Source organism: Corylus avellana, chromosome 2 (genome assembly GCF_965113065.1).
Source record: "Corylus avellana chromosome 2, dhCorAvel1.hap1.2, whole genome shotgun sequence".
In the NCBI taxonomy this organism is placed as follows: domain Eukaryota; kingdom Viridiplantae; phylum Streptophyta; class Magnoliopsida; order Fagales; family Betulaceae; genus Corylus; species Corylus avellana.
In genome coordinates, this window is record NC_142491.1 from 43244759 (window position 1) to 43258166 (window position 13408).

General features: G+C 33.3%; 2 protein-coding genes across 2 annotated transcripts; both read right to left on the reverse strand.

Annotated features, from left to right (window-relative positions):
* On the reverse strand, window positions 1-511 carry LOC148587764 (uncharacterized; the record flags this gene model as incomplete). The annotated part of the gene is made up of 3 exons (XM_088512805.1): window positions 1-55; window positions 155-302; window positions 389-511. Coding segments are annotated over 3 exons (306 nt in total), but the record flags the coding sequence as incomplete, so codon positions are not given.
* A 2370-nt stretch (window positions 512-2881) lies between these two features.
* LOC148587765 (flavonol synthase/flavanone 3-hydroxylase-like) lies at window positions 2882-5410 on the reverse strand. The gene is made up of 3 exons (XM_088513278.1): window positions 4949-5410; window positions 3709-4036; window positions 2882-3137 (listed from the first exon to the last, which is right to left on the reverse strand). Exons 1-3 carry the CDS (start codon window positions 5404-5406, stop codon window positions 2925-2927), a joined length of 999 nt encoding a protein of 332 aa, XP_088369404.1. The 5' UTR covers window positions 5407-5410; the 3' UTR covers window positions 2882-2924.
* Window positions 5411-13408: the final 7998 nt, after the last annotated feature.

The window sequence follows — 13408 nt, forward strand, 5'->3', positions numbered from 1 at the left end:
CAATAGATACCTCTTGACACTCAGCCACAGCAAGAGCCGCATGCAGGTAAAGAACCTGGGAGTTTGGAAGAAGACATTTGTATGAAATAAAGGAGTGGGGAAGGGAAAAACACATTTACAAACGAAATAAACAAGGCGGACAATATAAACTTACTATGATCAATTACACGAACATTGTCTAGTCCACGAGGCGGCCCACGTGGACCACCACCGTATGGTCCCCGTCCAGGACCTCCTGGCCCACCACCATCCCACTTCTTGCCAGCGCCAGATCCTTTTCTGTGAGCATCTGACTTCTCCATCTGAGGCATGCAACAATGAGAACATAAGCTTCTAAATACATAAGACCTCTTTGATAAACCAGGTGAGGGAAAAATATCAGAATTACCGAAAACATAGTTGCAAAAAACACGCCAAAGAAGTTAACAATAGCCCGGAAGAAGTCTGTGATAGTCTTGAGCCGCCATATTGATCGCTTGGATTTCACAACGCCTGAACAAATAATAGAGAGAGATGATCAAAGGAACCGCAGTTCGTTATTTTGGCCTCATCAGGAATGTTTTCTATATCACCCAAAATTAACAATAAAGCTAGACATTTAAAATTTGGCGTTAGCACTTTCAGCATTCCAATCAACTATGGGAACAGAACTAGAAAGTAACGGAAGACAAATTCCCCCCTCCCCCGCAAAAAAATAATAATAATAATACAAGAATTGAAATTCTAGAGACAAGGAAACGACCTGACATAACTGTAAAGACAAGACAAATTTTTGCAGGAAAAACTTAGACACGGCCTGAGAGAGAAAGAGCATCAACAAGAACAACTTTTTCAAAGAATAGTTCTTCTTTATTTGCGACATCATTTTTTAGGCTATAAATCTTCTTTTTAATTGCTTAGCCAGATACCAATTTTGCCGACAGGTATATGGCATGGCAAGATTACCATATAGTACCATATTGACAAGTTTGAACCCCTTGTTTTTGAATAGCCTCATTCCTATAAAAGTAGCATGTATCGAGTATGCTAAAAATGAAATTCATCAAGGATTCATTCTCTGACGTTTTTTTCTTTTTTTCCTTTTTTGGGAGAGAGAGGGAGAACAAAAGGAGGAAAGCAAATGCATCAAAATAAATAGTACTACGATAGCCTCAGTCCATGTCACTTGAAACTAGCAACCCGCTGCTAAGCATTCTGAATGTCAGGAAAATAAACACCTTGAGGAATCTTCTAGAGATCATAAGATAGCATGTTGAGATACCACTTAACCCAAAAGTTTAAACCTATGAGTTTGAGCTCATTATGTTATTTTAGCCACTCACATTTATGACATCTTTCTAGCATGAAACTCAATCTTTCCACAATCACACTTGTATACTCAACAAATCTCCCCTTTACGTCTGAGTCTACCATATTACAACACTCTCCCTCAAAATGAAGCTTTTTATTGAACTTACAAGCAGTCCAAGATCACTTGATGTCTTATTAGGGCTTGATCTTGCCATGCAGTTTTTAATTTATCCCTACCCCAAAACCCTTGTCTATGCCTACGCCATGTAAGATTTGCTTTTACCACAAGGACCCTTGTCCTAAAAAATAATTCTAAAGTTAGTTCAACATGCGGGTAGCATTTTTCTTTTTCTTTTTTAATAAAAGTTATTGAAAGAATAAGGGGTTGTATGAATGTGCGTTTGAGGAGTTTAAAATTATGTTTAACACTAAAAAAAAAAATCAATTTGAAGAAAAAGTACATATTTGATAATAAAAAAATTAAAAAAAAAAAAATTGAAAGCGCTTTAAAGGTTTAAAAGTGAAAATGGCCAAAACTCACTTTTGACAAAAGCATTAAAATTACCATGTCATCATTATTAACATGGATAGATATATATTCCTCTAAAAATACCATTTTTTGTATTAAAAAGTGCAATACATCAATGATATTTATCAGATATGCCTGGTGGACAGAGCTCTCATTAGGGGTAGGCAGATTAACCGTTACCGTTTAACCGGCCGTCTACCGGATTCGACCGAACCGATATTAACTGTAATTGTTTAACCAAAATTCGTATCGGTTAAAAATTTTGTACCGAAATTCTTATCGGTCTGGTTCAGTCCTATTAACCATTTGTTAATAAGAACCGGTACGGGCGAAGGTTGGTAACAAAATCAGTCTAGTTCAGTTGGTATGGCACTAGACCACAAGGCTCAGATCTTTGTGGTTGTGGGTTTGAGCCCCTATGGTTCTTTTTCTTTTTTTTTTTCTCCACCTCCCACGCAGTAGACTCTTTCTTCCTCTGTTTTTCTTTCTTTTCCTTTTCACAATTTCTTTTCCCAATTCTCACGCCACATATTTCTTTTCTTTTTCTTTTTTTTTTCTCCTCCTCCCATGCAGCACACTCTTTCTTTCCTCATTTTGTTTTGTTTTGTTTTTTTTTCTTTTCTTTTCCTTCTCACCATTGCATGAGAACGGCTTTCTCCCCCCCCCTCCCTTTTTTTTTTTTTTTTTCAACGCAACATCCACCCCCAATTACTCTTACAGACCTCTCTTTTAGCATCGAAGATTTAAATCAGGTAAGAGTTTTTGCCTTTTGGTGCTTGGGGGTTAGAGAAGTAGAGAACACTAAACAATGTGAGATTTATAACCGGTTTAATTGAATCATTAACTGTGTACCGTTATAACCGATAATTTCGGTTAAAATTCTTATCGGTTAAGAAATCGTTTAACCGAAAATTATCGGTTAATAACTGATAAGAGCCAAAACCGGACCGTTTTGACCGATACCCACCCCTAGCTCTCATAAACAATTAGACTTTAATGTTGAAACAAAAAAATAATAATAATAATAATAATAATGATAATAATAATAATAATATGTCCAAACACACCCTTATTTTAGAGTTACATTATGTGGGCCCCAGGTAGATTACTGGGGAATCTTGTTAAGCTTACAGTAAACATAGTCACCGTATTTCTTCGTCTTGTATTTTGGAGGATTTTCATGGTCGATGAGCTTCGGGTGAGGCCCAACCACAAAGTCTGGCGAAGGCTCCAAGAATACCGGCCACGACATTCTTGTGTGCTCTTTGTTCACTGTAGTCCTGTGCAGCACGCTCTTGTACTTTCCATTGCTAAGTATCTGCACAACCAAATCTTTCACTAATTATTAAGCTTTTCGCTTTGGATTTGTGTTTCAATTTTTTATCACTTGGTATATAAGTTTTTAAGCATTATCTCTTTATAAGTCGATTTTCAATGGTAAATTTTATTCAAGATTTATATTATTTGATATAAGAATTAGGTACTATAATATCACTAGTTCGAGTTACATATATAGGACGAGACTTGAACAACAAAATAGGTTGCCATGAACGTTGACTAAGACTATATAAGTTCTTTGATGTCCATTTCTTGTAAGCCAATTTTTAAAGATGAGATCTACTCAAAATTTGTATCAATTTGCTTGGGCTAACAATTTTTTACATTTTCAGCGATCTCATGACATACAAAATTAACGAATCATAATTAAAATATATGACTCATTTAATTAAAAGAGATATAGTCTTATGTGTCGTGACATTCTGACACTAGTAGTGATAATTTTTAACATTACCTGTGAACTTGACACAAACTCAACAGAAATACGAATACAAGATTAAAGTCTTTTTGTTTTTTATTGGTTGAAGCTGGATTGGAAATTGAATGATTACCTCAAGTTGGTCCCCAATGTGGATAACGAAGGCATTGGGGATGTATTTGACATCGTACCAATGGGCATCTCTTAAAGCCTGGAGACCTTGGACGTGGTTGGGGACAAGAATGGTGAAGGCGCTCATGTCGGTATGAGCCGGCACCCCAAGAGCCAGGTCAGGGCGAGGGCAGGGCGGGTAATAGTTGATCTTGAGAAGGTACACCAAATCATCACCACCCGCAGCCTCCTTCAGTTCATGCCCTTCAAGCCCTAAGCCCAATGACAGGCTCTTGAACAGCTTCTCCACTACCCCATGCATGTGATTCGCATATTCCTCGTTTGCCTCCCTGCAGCCATCACCCAAAATCTTAATGCATGAGAAGAATATCAAGAGAGATCGAAGAGAAAAATGATGCTTTGTTTCGCGTTTCTATACGTACTAAAAGAGATCGATGGGGATATTTTTTTAAAAAATATATATATATAAACTATCATAACAAGCTTTTATTAATCATAAAATAATTTTTATTTTCACACCATCTCATTTATATGAGAGAGAGAGATATATCAGTTTTTATACACGTACAAGCTAATAAATTAATGAAAATTAATATTAAAAACTTGTATTTGAAACAAGAAAAAAAAAACTATTAAATGCTTTTAAGTCAAAAAAAATATATATATTTCCAAAAAAAAAAAAAAGTCAAAAAAAAATATTAATCATAAATGCTTTTTGTCATCTTTAGAATAAAAAAAAATTAAAAAAGTACATTTAAAATTTTTTACTAAATATGTAAGCTTTCCTTTAGTATGGCTTTTTAGGCACTAATTTTTTTTTTTAAGTCCTCTTAACGCAATTTCAAATAAGTTCTCTCGAGATAAAGTCATGGCCCCAAATTGCGGAACATGATCATTTCGATTCAAATCAGTTAGTTCTATTAGACAAGTATTTTTGTCCTATTACTTTTGATAGGACAAAATACATTTCTAATATAACCAACCGGATATTATCAATTCAAATGAAATGAGACACGAGAATCTTAATTTCCAAATTTCACGGTGATCGTCACGTCTACCAATGCCCGCACTAGGTTAAACAAATCGGCAAAGCAGTGCATGTATGGGACGTAACATCAATTCCATGAGCCTCATGAGTTCTCCATGCCTTTCGCCGAAACGGTAAGGAATCAATGCGGAAAAAGTGACGCCAATAATATATAAAACAATTCTTAAAAAAAAAAAAAGGGATATTCCAAAACCTGTAAGAAGGAGGGTTCTTAGGCCAGAAGCGGTAGTTGATGGCAGAAGGAGGCCATATGTTATGGAACAAATGATCCACCCAGGCTTTCTTCCCTTCCACTTCTTTCTGAAGCGTTGTTCCATAGCCCTCCACCGACTGACCTGGAGGCTTAGCGTAAACCTCTTTTTCCTCCGGCGGGAGCTCGAAGAACTCCTTCCCAACAGCCTGCAACTTGGCTATGGCCTCAACGGGAATTCCATGGTTCACGATTTGGAACATCCCCCAGTCGCGGCTAGCGTCCACTATCGCACGGAGGACCTTTTCCTCATCTGGGTCCGTCATATCAATGGTCGGCACCTCAAGGACCTCGCCATGGACGGTTGTGATCCCCGGTTGCTCGTTCACCGACCTTATGAACTCGGCCGGGATCTCGTCCTTTGACAAGGAAGCAATGTCTTGCACTCTTTCCACCCCCATTTTTGTTTGCCAATCTCTCTCTCTCTCTCTCTCTCTCTCTCTGACTCTTTCAATCCCTTCTTACGGTAGATTGTAGCAAATGTACCAATAAATAGTCTTAGGCTGTTCTCAAGAGGTAGTTTAATCGATTAGGACCACGTTTAATAAAGTAGAGGTCATTAGTTCGAATTCTTCTTCCCCTCTTGTGCGGACATGTTAAAATATATATATATATAGTTTTAGGCTATGAGAGATTGACCAAGCTGTACTAATTTGGGAGGCAATTAATTAACCCATTTTAGTAAATATTAAAGAATAAATTTATGTGGTCGAGCTCTAGAGGGATCATAATTAAATAAGGATATATAAAAATTTCTTCGGAATTTAAAATAGTGTTAAGTGTGGCTCTGGATCCTCTCCAGTCCTTTAAGGACTGGAGAGTATCCAGTTAACGGCTTGGATTTCATAAAAGAAATCTAAGCGTTAAAATGAGACACGTCGGATCTGGAATAAAAGAAGAAAAAAAAAAAGGGTAAGTTAACGTTAACTTCTCCGTTAGACAGTCTTTCGAGAATAAAAAAGTCAATAAATAAAATAAAATTTAAAAAAAAAAAGAAAGAAAGCAAAGAACGATGAAGGCAAAGGCGTGAAAAAAGAGTTGCAGGGAGTAGGGACGGATTCAGGAGGTTCTTCATTTTTTTTTTCCTTTAGTAGTTCATGAGTCGTTCTAATTTTCTTCATTTCAAAATCATTGTGTTGATTTTGTTTATTTTCTCCTCTATTTGGTGCCAGATTTTTCATTTATGTTTTCTGGGTTCTTCATTTTTCATTCATTTTTTGTGGGTTCTTCATTTTTTGACTTTTGTAGTTCATGGGTCGATCTAATTTTCTCCTCATTTCGGAATCATGGTGATGCTTTTGTTTATTTTCTCCTCTTTTCAGTGCTGGATTTTTCATTTATTTTTAAGGCTTTTTTTTTTTTTTCATCGTTCTTCATTTTTTGACTTTTGTAGTTGTGGTCGTTCTAATTTGATCCGGCTTAAGCCAGATCCCTAATTTTCTCCTCATTTCGAAATCATTGTGTTGCTTGTGTTTATTTTTTCCTCTGTTTGGTAGCGGTGAAACTTCTATTTTTTGGGTTCTTTATATTTTTTCCACCCAAAAACCATTTGTTGCTAATGGACGATTATTGCTTGAATGATTTGCTCTTCCAATTTGCTCGTACTCCAAAATCCGTGCTAGATCATGTATACTGGCAGTAGTTGTGGTTGTATCATTTGAATTCAAGGGTCTCGGCACTCATTTGAATGAGTCAATCTTGTGGAACAACCTTATCTTCTACTCCATTCACCCACTGCAAATGCTCAATCCCCACCAACCCAAAACAAAAATCCCCCAAAAACAAAAAAGAAAACTCAACAAAACTTCAACAAAACTCACTTGGGAACTTTCTCAGCTGAGGAAACTCTCTCTGGACTGGATTCCTGGAAAATCAGAAGAATCTGAAATAACAAATTGGGTGCATCCAAAAATGGTGAAAATTTTCCAAGATAGGTGCTTTTCAGTAGTGTGAGAGTTGGAATTTACGCAGTGGGGAGGCTGGAAAACTCCGAGGCGGTGATGGGTCGATGCTTTGAGTACTGTTCGTGGGGTCTGAGGAAAAAGAAAGCAAAGAAAAAAAAATAGATTTGAGATATTAACTTCTTCGTTGGACGGTCTGAAGTTAACTTTTCCGTTTATTCTTTTATTTTAGGTCTGATGTGTCTCATTTTTGGCACTTAGATTTCTTTTAAGAAATTTAAACCGTTAACTGGATACTCTCCAGTCCTTTGAGGACTGGGGAGGATCCGGATCCGTCAAGTGTCTGTAAACATTTAAAATGTTAATCTAAATTATAATTAGTAAACAATTATTAATAACTTTAAGAATTTAATGTGCATTTTAAATGTTTATAAATATTTGACATTATTTTAAATAGATTGAGTCTCCAAATAGTAGTTCAATCGGCTGAGAATCACGTCTTATAAAACGGATCGGAGGTCACTAATTTGAATCTCTCTCTCTTGTGTGTGGATATGTAAAGAAAAAAAAAATGTTGAAGAATATTTCCCCTAAATTAATTTGGAGAAAATTTTTGTCAATTAAATAAATAATTTATAGTTAAAAAGAAGAGGGAAAGGTTAGGAGGTAGGTATATAGGCTACATAGCCCGGGGTTGAGAAGAAAAGAGGTAGGTTGCATATTTTTGGGTATATATATATATATATATATGTCTCTCTCGTACACGATTGGCTTGCGTATTCAGTGGAGGAGTTAGGATTTTTTATGGCTGATGAGGTGAGGGACAACATAGGCTTATCTGTTTGTGGACTAATTAATTATAAATACTTCATTTTTATCTTTTTTATTTTATTGAGCGAATAGATATTGTCATATAAACCTAATGAAATAAGAGTAATATTATTTAGTAGATTGTTATTATAGGTAGACTATTTATCACAAAAATTAATTAAAATTTATTTTTCTCATTGTTTGAAATACAAAATTATTATTATTGACAACAAATTATTCAAGATTTTTCTACTTTCCTCTTTAAAAAAGAAAAAGAAAAGGCGAGAGCCAAATTTTCTACCAAACAAATTTAATATTAGAATATTTACAAACAAGATTAACTTAAAATGCTATAAATCACATTTTTATCTTATAGTTATTCTATGGCAATTCTAACTAACCCTTAAATTAGTCCTTGATTAAAAAAAAAGAAAAAGAAATTAAGGGTTGGTTACCCAATTTCACGCTAGTATTGTGGTATGTAACATTTATTGATTTACTAAAATCCAACTAAATTAGATTATAACAAGATAATAACTTTTGTAAAGAGTTAGCATAAATTGTCCCACACCACCTCATCTCAACAACAAGATCAATGTTGAAATATTTTCAAAATAAATATATATATAGATATTATTTTGTGTCTTGTGAATATTTTAAATGGAATGTTTTCCTATGAAAGTTGTCCCACATAAGAAAGAGTGAAGATTTTGTTGGCATTTATAAGTTTCAACAAATTTAAGCTGTTAAATGAGCTATACGGTACACCCTAATATATGTTACCATACGGTGTGAAGCACCGGACCCACAACATGGGCTGTAGCGCGCTAGTGGCGTACTTGGCACTTGATGGCGATCTAATTATGACTATTCATTTTTGGACGGTCAAGATCGTTCAATCTAATAATTTGATATAAACCGTAGGATGCTTCTTAAGTAGATCCAGTGGTTGGATCTACTGGATTGTTGATCTAACTATTGAGATTAAATCATTTAGATAATTATTTAATCTAACGTTCAAATTTAAGTGTAAGTTAGATTATCAGTTTATAGCAATTTAATCTTCGAAATTCAAAATAACAGTTTTATTTTGAAATTCAAAATTATCTAAGAATAGATAATTATCTATGACAATTCAATTCTTTTGTTTGATTTTTTTTTTTTTTTAAATAAGTATTATCCTTTTATTTTTTGGTCCCTGATTAGAATAGAAAATTTGAGAGAGAGTATTTTCAGGTTTTAATTTTATTTGTGCATAACACAGTTATATCTAGAAGTTTTTGGGCTCCATTGTATTTTGAAGAAAAAATTGCTGTAAACCCTGTTGCATACCAATTCTAATGGGAGCAAATATTTTCTTAAGGAAAGTGATATTATAACACACCTTAGAAGCGAAAAGCATTTTCGCTTTCTATATTTCCCCTATTTTTATAACAATCAGCCAAGTTCTCTCATGCTACACAAGATTGATTGAAAATAGGGAAAACTTGGAGGAGAGAAGGCATATTTCAGTATTGACTGTTGAGGGTGGGCTCTTGATCGACAAGAAAATAAAGAAAATGGTTTTACTTAGAGTGATTGTTTTAACCCATAGAGATTAGCAATAAGTGCCAGTTGGCCATGGGTGAGCACGTGGAGCGGTGAAGGTCTAGTTTTGTGCCTAGTATCTCACAATCACCCGCACAAATGGAGATTGTGATTGTGATTGTGATTGTGATTGGCTTCCCAATCAAATCATCTCCAACAACTAATCTTTCTTTAGACGTGGTACGGCACCATTGCATTGGTTCATGACCATCCAAATTAGCTGTATCTTGTCATTTTCTTCCATGAACAAAATTCCGAGTGATTTTTTTTACCATAGCTGGCCATGGTCTACATTTGTTTGCCTTTTCTTGGTGTCTTTCATCCCACAAAATTATGAGCGGGGCATATCTATCTCCTACATTGTAAATTTTTGCCAAAATTTTGGTAAATTCTTATTGAATTTCAAGGGTTCGAAGTTTATCCTTATATCACTGTTAAAATAATCATAGCTGTCAAGATTTTGTTTTACAATCATAAGATTTTGTAGCCATATAGCACCAATACCAGTACCTTCAATTACAAGATTTTGCGTTATGGGTAAGATTTATGTCGGGTTTAGATTGAAACTGTGACACGACACAATAATTAATCAAACAAAAAAGCTCTAAAATTTATATACACATAAAGTAAATCACAGTTATTTTATGGCAATTCTAACTAACCCTTAAATTAGTCATTGATTAAAAAAATTAAGGGTTGGTTTCCCAATTTCACTCTAGTATTGTGGTATATAACATTTATTCATGTACTAAAATCCAACTAAATTAGATTATAACAAGAGAATAACTTTTGTAAAGTTATTGGCATAAATTGTCCCAAACCACCTCATCTCAACAACAAGATCAGCCAAGTTCAAAGTCTAACCAATCTCATGCTACACAAGATTGGGGTAGTTGTATATAAAATGGGGATTCAAATGTATATGTTTATCTACTCTTAAATACTTGCAAACATTTATCTTCTGCAACTAATTACTTTATAAATGAGAAATGATAAAATTTATTATTTTAATTATTTTTCAACTATTTTTATGTAGTGAATAAATGAATTCACCATAAAATTTGTATAAGACTTATATAAGCAGATAAATTCAATAATTGATCCATTAAATTTGAAAAAATGATTGCGTAAACCAATGCCCATGATAGGGTAAAGCAACAACTTTCAAAGGGCATTGATATATATATATATATATATAGACTTTTATCTAATTTTACATTTTTTCTTATCTAATTTTACATTTTTTCCTTTAATTACAGTTGGGCCACTATTCCACTTTCTTGGTTTATGTCTCTCTCTATAAGGGATTTTTTTTTTTTTTTTGCGCCATCTAAATTACTTTTTAGGACTTTAATTTCTTAGGGACGTTTAATTTGATTTTTAGGGGGCTTTATTTCTGAAGGGTCTTTAATGCAATAGTTTCATGTACAAAATAATACATCATCTCTTCCGTGTTGCATGACATCCACAAATATTGTTTACGTTTGGTGAGAAAAAAAAAAAAAGAGTAATAATTAATATAAAAAAATAAAATATTTTATTTTGTAATGATTTTTTTTTTAATAATATTAAAAATTAAATTATATAATATAAAAAATAAATAATGAATATAAAAAATAAAATATTTTAATAATATTTTTTTTTAAAAAAAAAAGAGATGAATAATATTCGGAGGCGGCTCAATTGTTCCCATTAAAGTTGCATGCTCAAAAGAGGGTTTAAAAGAATTCTCAATCACTCTCCCTGTCTCCCTTAAATAATAGAGAAGCTTTTCAACTTTTTACGTCAAAAGTCAAAAGTAGGAGATCTTTTCAGCTTTTTTTTTTGAAAAAGAAAAAACAAATGAGAGGCTTCACGTGAAACATGAAAGCAAATTGATGTATGTTTTAAAAGACTACATTTTTCAAAATGTTAGTTTTTAAAAAATGTGTTACTATTTTATAAGATTTATTACTTAAAAATAAAAAAATATATTATTAACTCATAAAATGATGATACATCATTTTAAAATTAATTTTAAGAAGAAAAAAAATATATTTAAAACTATAACATTTATTGTTTAAAAAAGGCGAGAGGCATTTTCAGAATCAGGGAGCGGTCCCAAGTGTCAGAAAAAAGAAAAAAATCTTGAGTAATTTTTGTGTAGCCAAACAAGTGTTTTTGAAGTAATGCTAAACTGAGGACTTTGTTTTTTATTTTTTATTTTTTTTTTATTTTGGTAAACTATAGGGACCTTCTGCGATCAAAATTAAATCCTAAAGGTCAAAAAATAAAGTTATGAAACCCCAAAGTGAATAAGGTATTTAACCCTTAAAATTATCATTCAATTTAAAATTATCATTATTAAATTTTAATCTGTTAATATTTTTAAAAGTCACGTTACATTTGAAAAAAAGATGCAAAAAAAAATATTAGATTTTGATTATAAAAAACAATTTATTACCTAGCAAGGGTGTAAATCCAGTCATATTTAATGATTTGGCAATTAGGACACGTGTCGAAATGTAATTGATTCTCAAGTCAGTGACGTGGATTTTCATTAAGTTTACTAACGGCAGATGGATGCATAGAAGGACTATCTCGGCCTTTAGGCAAATCACAAGGACCTCTCGTGATAAAAATAAGTCCTAAAAATCAAAAAATAAAGATATAAAACTCTAAAAATAAATAAGTTATTTAACCCTAATTTTAAAAACCACGTTATACTCTTAACAATATTAATCGGTGTTTTTGATAAGTTGAATTTGAACGGGTGTTTGTTGGTAAAATTTGAGTAAGTTGTTATCTAAAACATCATTGATTTTTTACAGCTTCATTAATTGCATCGATGTTTTTGAAGGGGTTAAATTAAATGCACTCGATCCATCTAACACTACTCTTGCTCAGGTATCCTAAAAAAATTAATGGAATGGACAAATACGAAATGTTGAATTAATAAAGCAACAACCTGAACGCATTTCTACAAGTTAGTGGTCCTACGACTCCTACCTAGACCCTTTCTTTTTTTTCTTTTCTTTTCTTTTTTTTTTCTTTTTTAGACGTACCTACTTTTATAGAAAAATACTTTTTTTAAAAAATAATAATAATAAATAAATAAAACTTTATTTTTAGGTTTTTTTTCCAAAAGTGTGTATTTACCTTTTTTAGAGAAAAAAAAATTAAAGAACTACTTTTAAATTTTTTTTATTTCACATACCTTTTTGTTTGGCACTTTTTAGGTACTAAAATATTTTATAAACTTCTTAACATAATTTCAAACAAGCTCTTAATTTTCTAATACGACCATCTTCCCACAATCTTAGCCCCCTATCATGGCACTCCAATGCTTCTAAAGTAGAGTAGGGCATGGAATGGGCATATGATTTCTTCAGCCAAAATTTAATGCCTTGACACCTCACCTTCTTTAAGACAATGACCACTGCACTACATGCATTTGAATGCATGTTTTGACATTCTTTTTAGGGACAAAGTTTTTATCCAAATTAGATTCGAGAAAATTCCTCCAATCTAATCTTTAAAGTTGACATATGTCTTCAAATATATGCTTCTCGCATGTCTTTTTTTAATACCCTAATGTTCACAAACCACCGTTAACTCCAAAAATCTTCCGTCTAAAATTTGTTTTCTCCCTCACGTCTCCGCCTCTCCCTCCTCTACGGCACCCAAAAAAACTTGTAAAGAAAGCAGTCTGGAAATTTGTAGAATCCTATTGCCCCTACCGCACCTTTATTTTCTCTCTCTCTCTCTCGCTCACATCTCCACATCTCCTTCCCCTCCCGCACTGAGTTCAAGCTCTGTGTTTCCTGCCCAAGAAATCTCTCTCAAATATGGTTTCTTAGTTGGTGGAGAGTTTCAAGGCAGCAGAAGAGCACGACACTGCTTCATTAAGCCTCAAATCCTCAACGCCCTTGGTGAGAGTTTTCTAAGCTTTATAATTTTTCTCTATTATCCATTTTCTCTAATTTTCTGGGTTTGTCATGTAATTCTCTGAGTTTGTCAATTTTATAACAAAAATGTTCTTTTTTTTGTTACTTTTTTCTAACTACTTTGTCTATAATTTCACCTCTGTTTACTTGAGTTGGTACAGAGGAGAACAAAGGAGATT

Coding starts and splice junctions, on each gene's coding strand:
- LOC148587765 (XM_088513278.1), bottom strand. CDS start 5,406: ATGGGGGTGGAAAGAGTGCAAGACATTGCTTCCTTGTCAAAGGACGAG. Junction 4,037..4,948: donor AAGAACCCTCCTTCTTACAG/GTTTTGGAATAT, acceptor TGATGGCTGCAG/GGAGGCAAACGAGGAATATG. Junction 3,138..3,708: donor ACATTGGGGACCAACTTGAG/GTAATCATTCAA, acceptor TTGGTTGTGCAG/ATACTTAGCAATGGAAAGTA.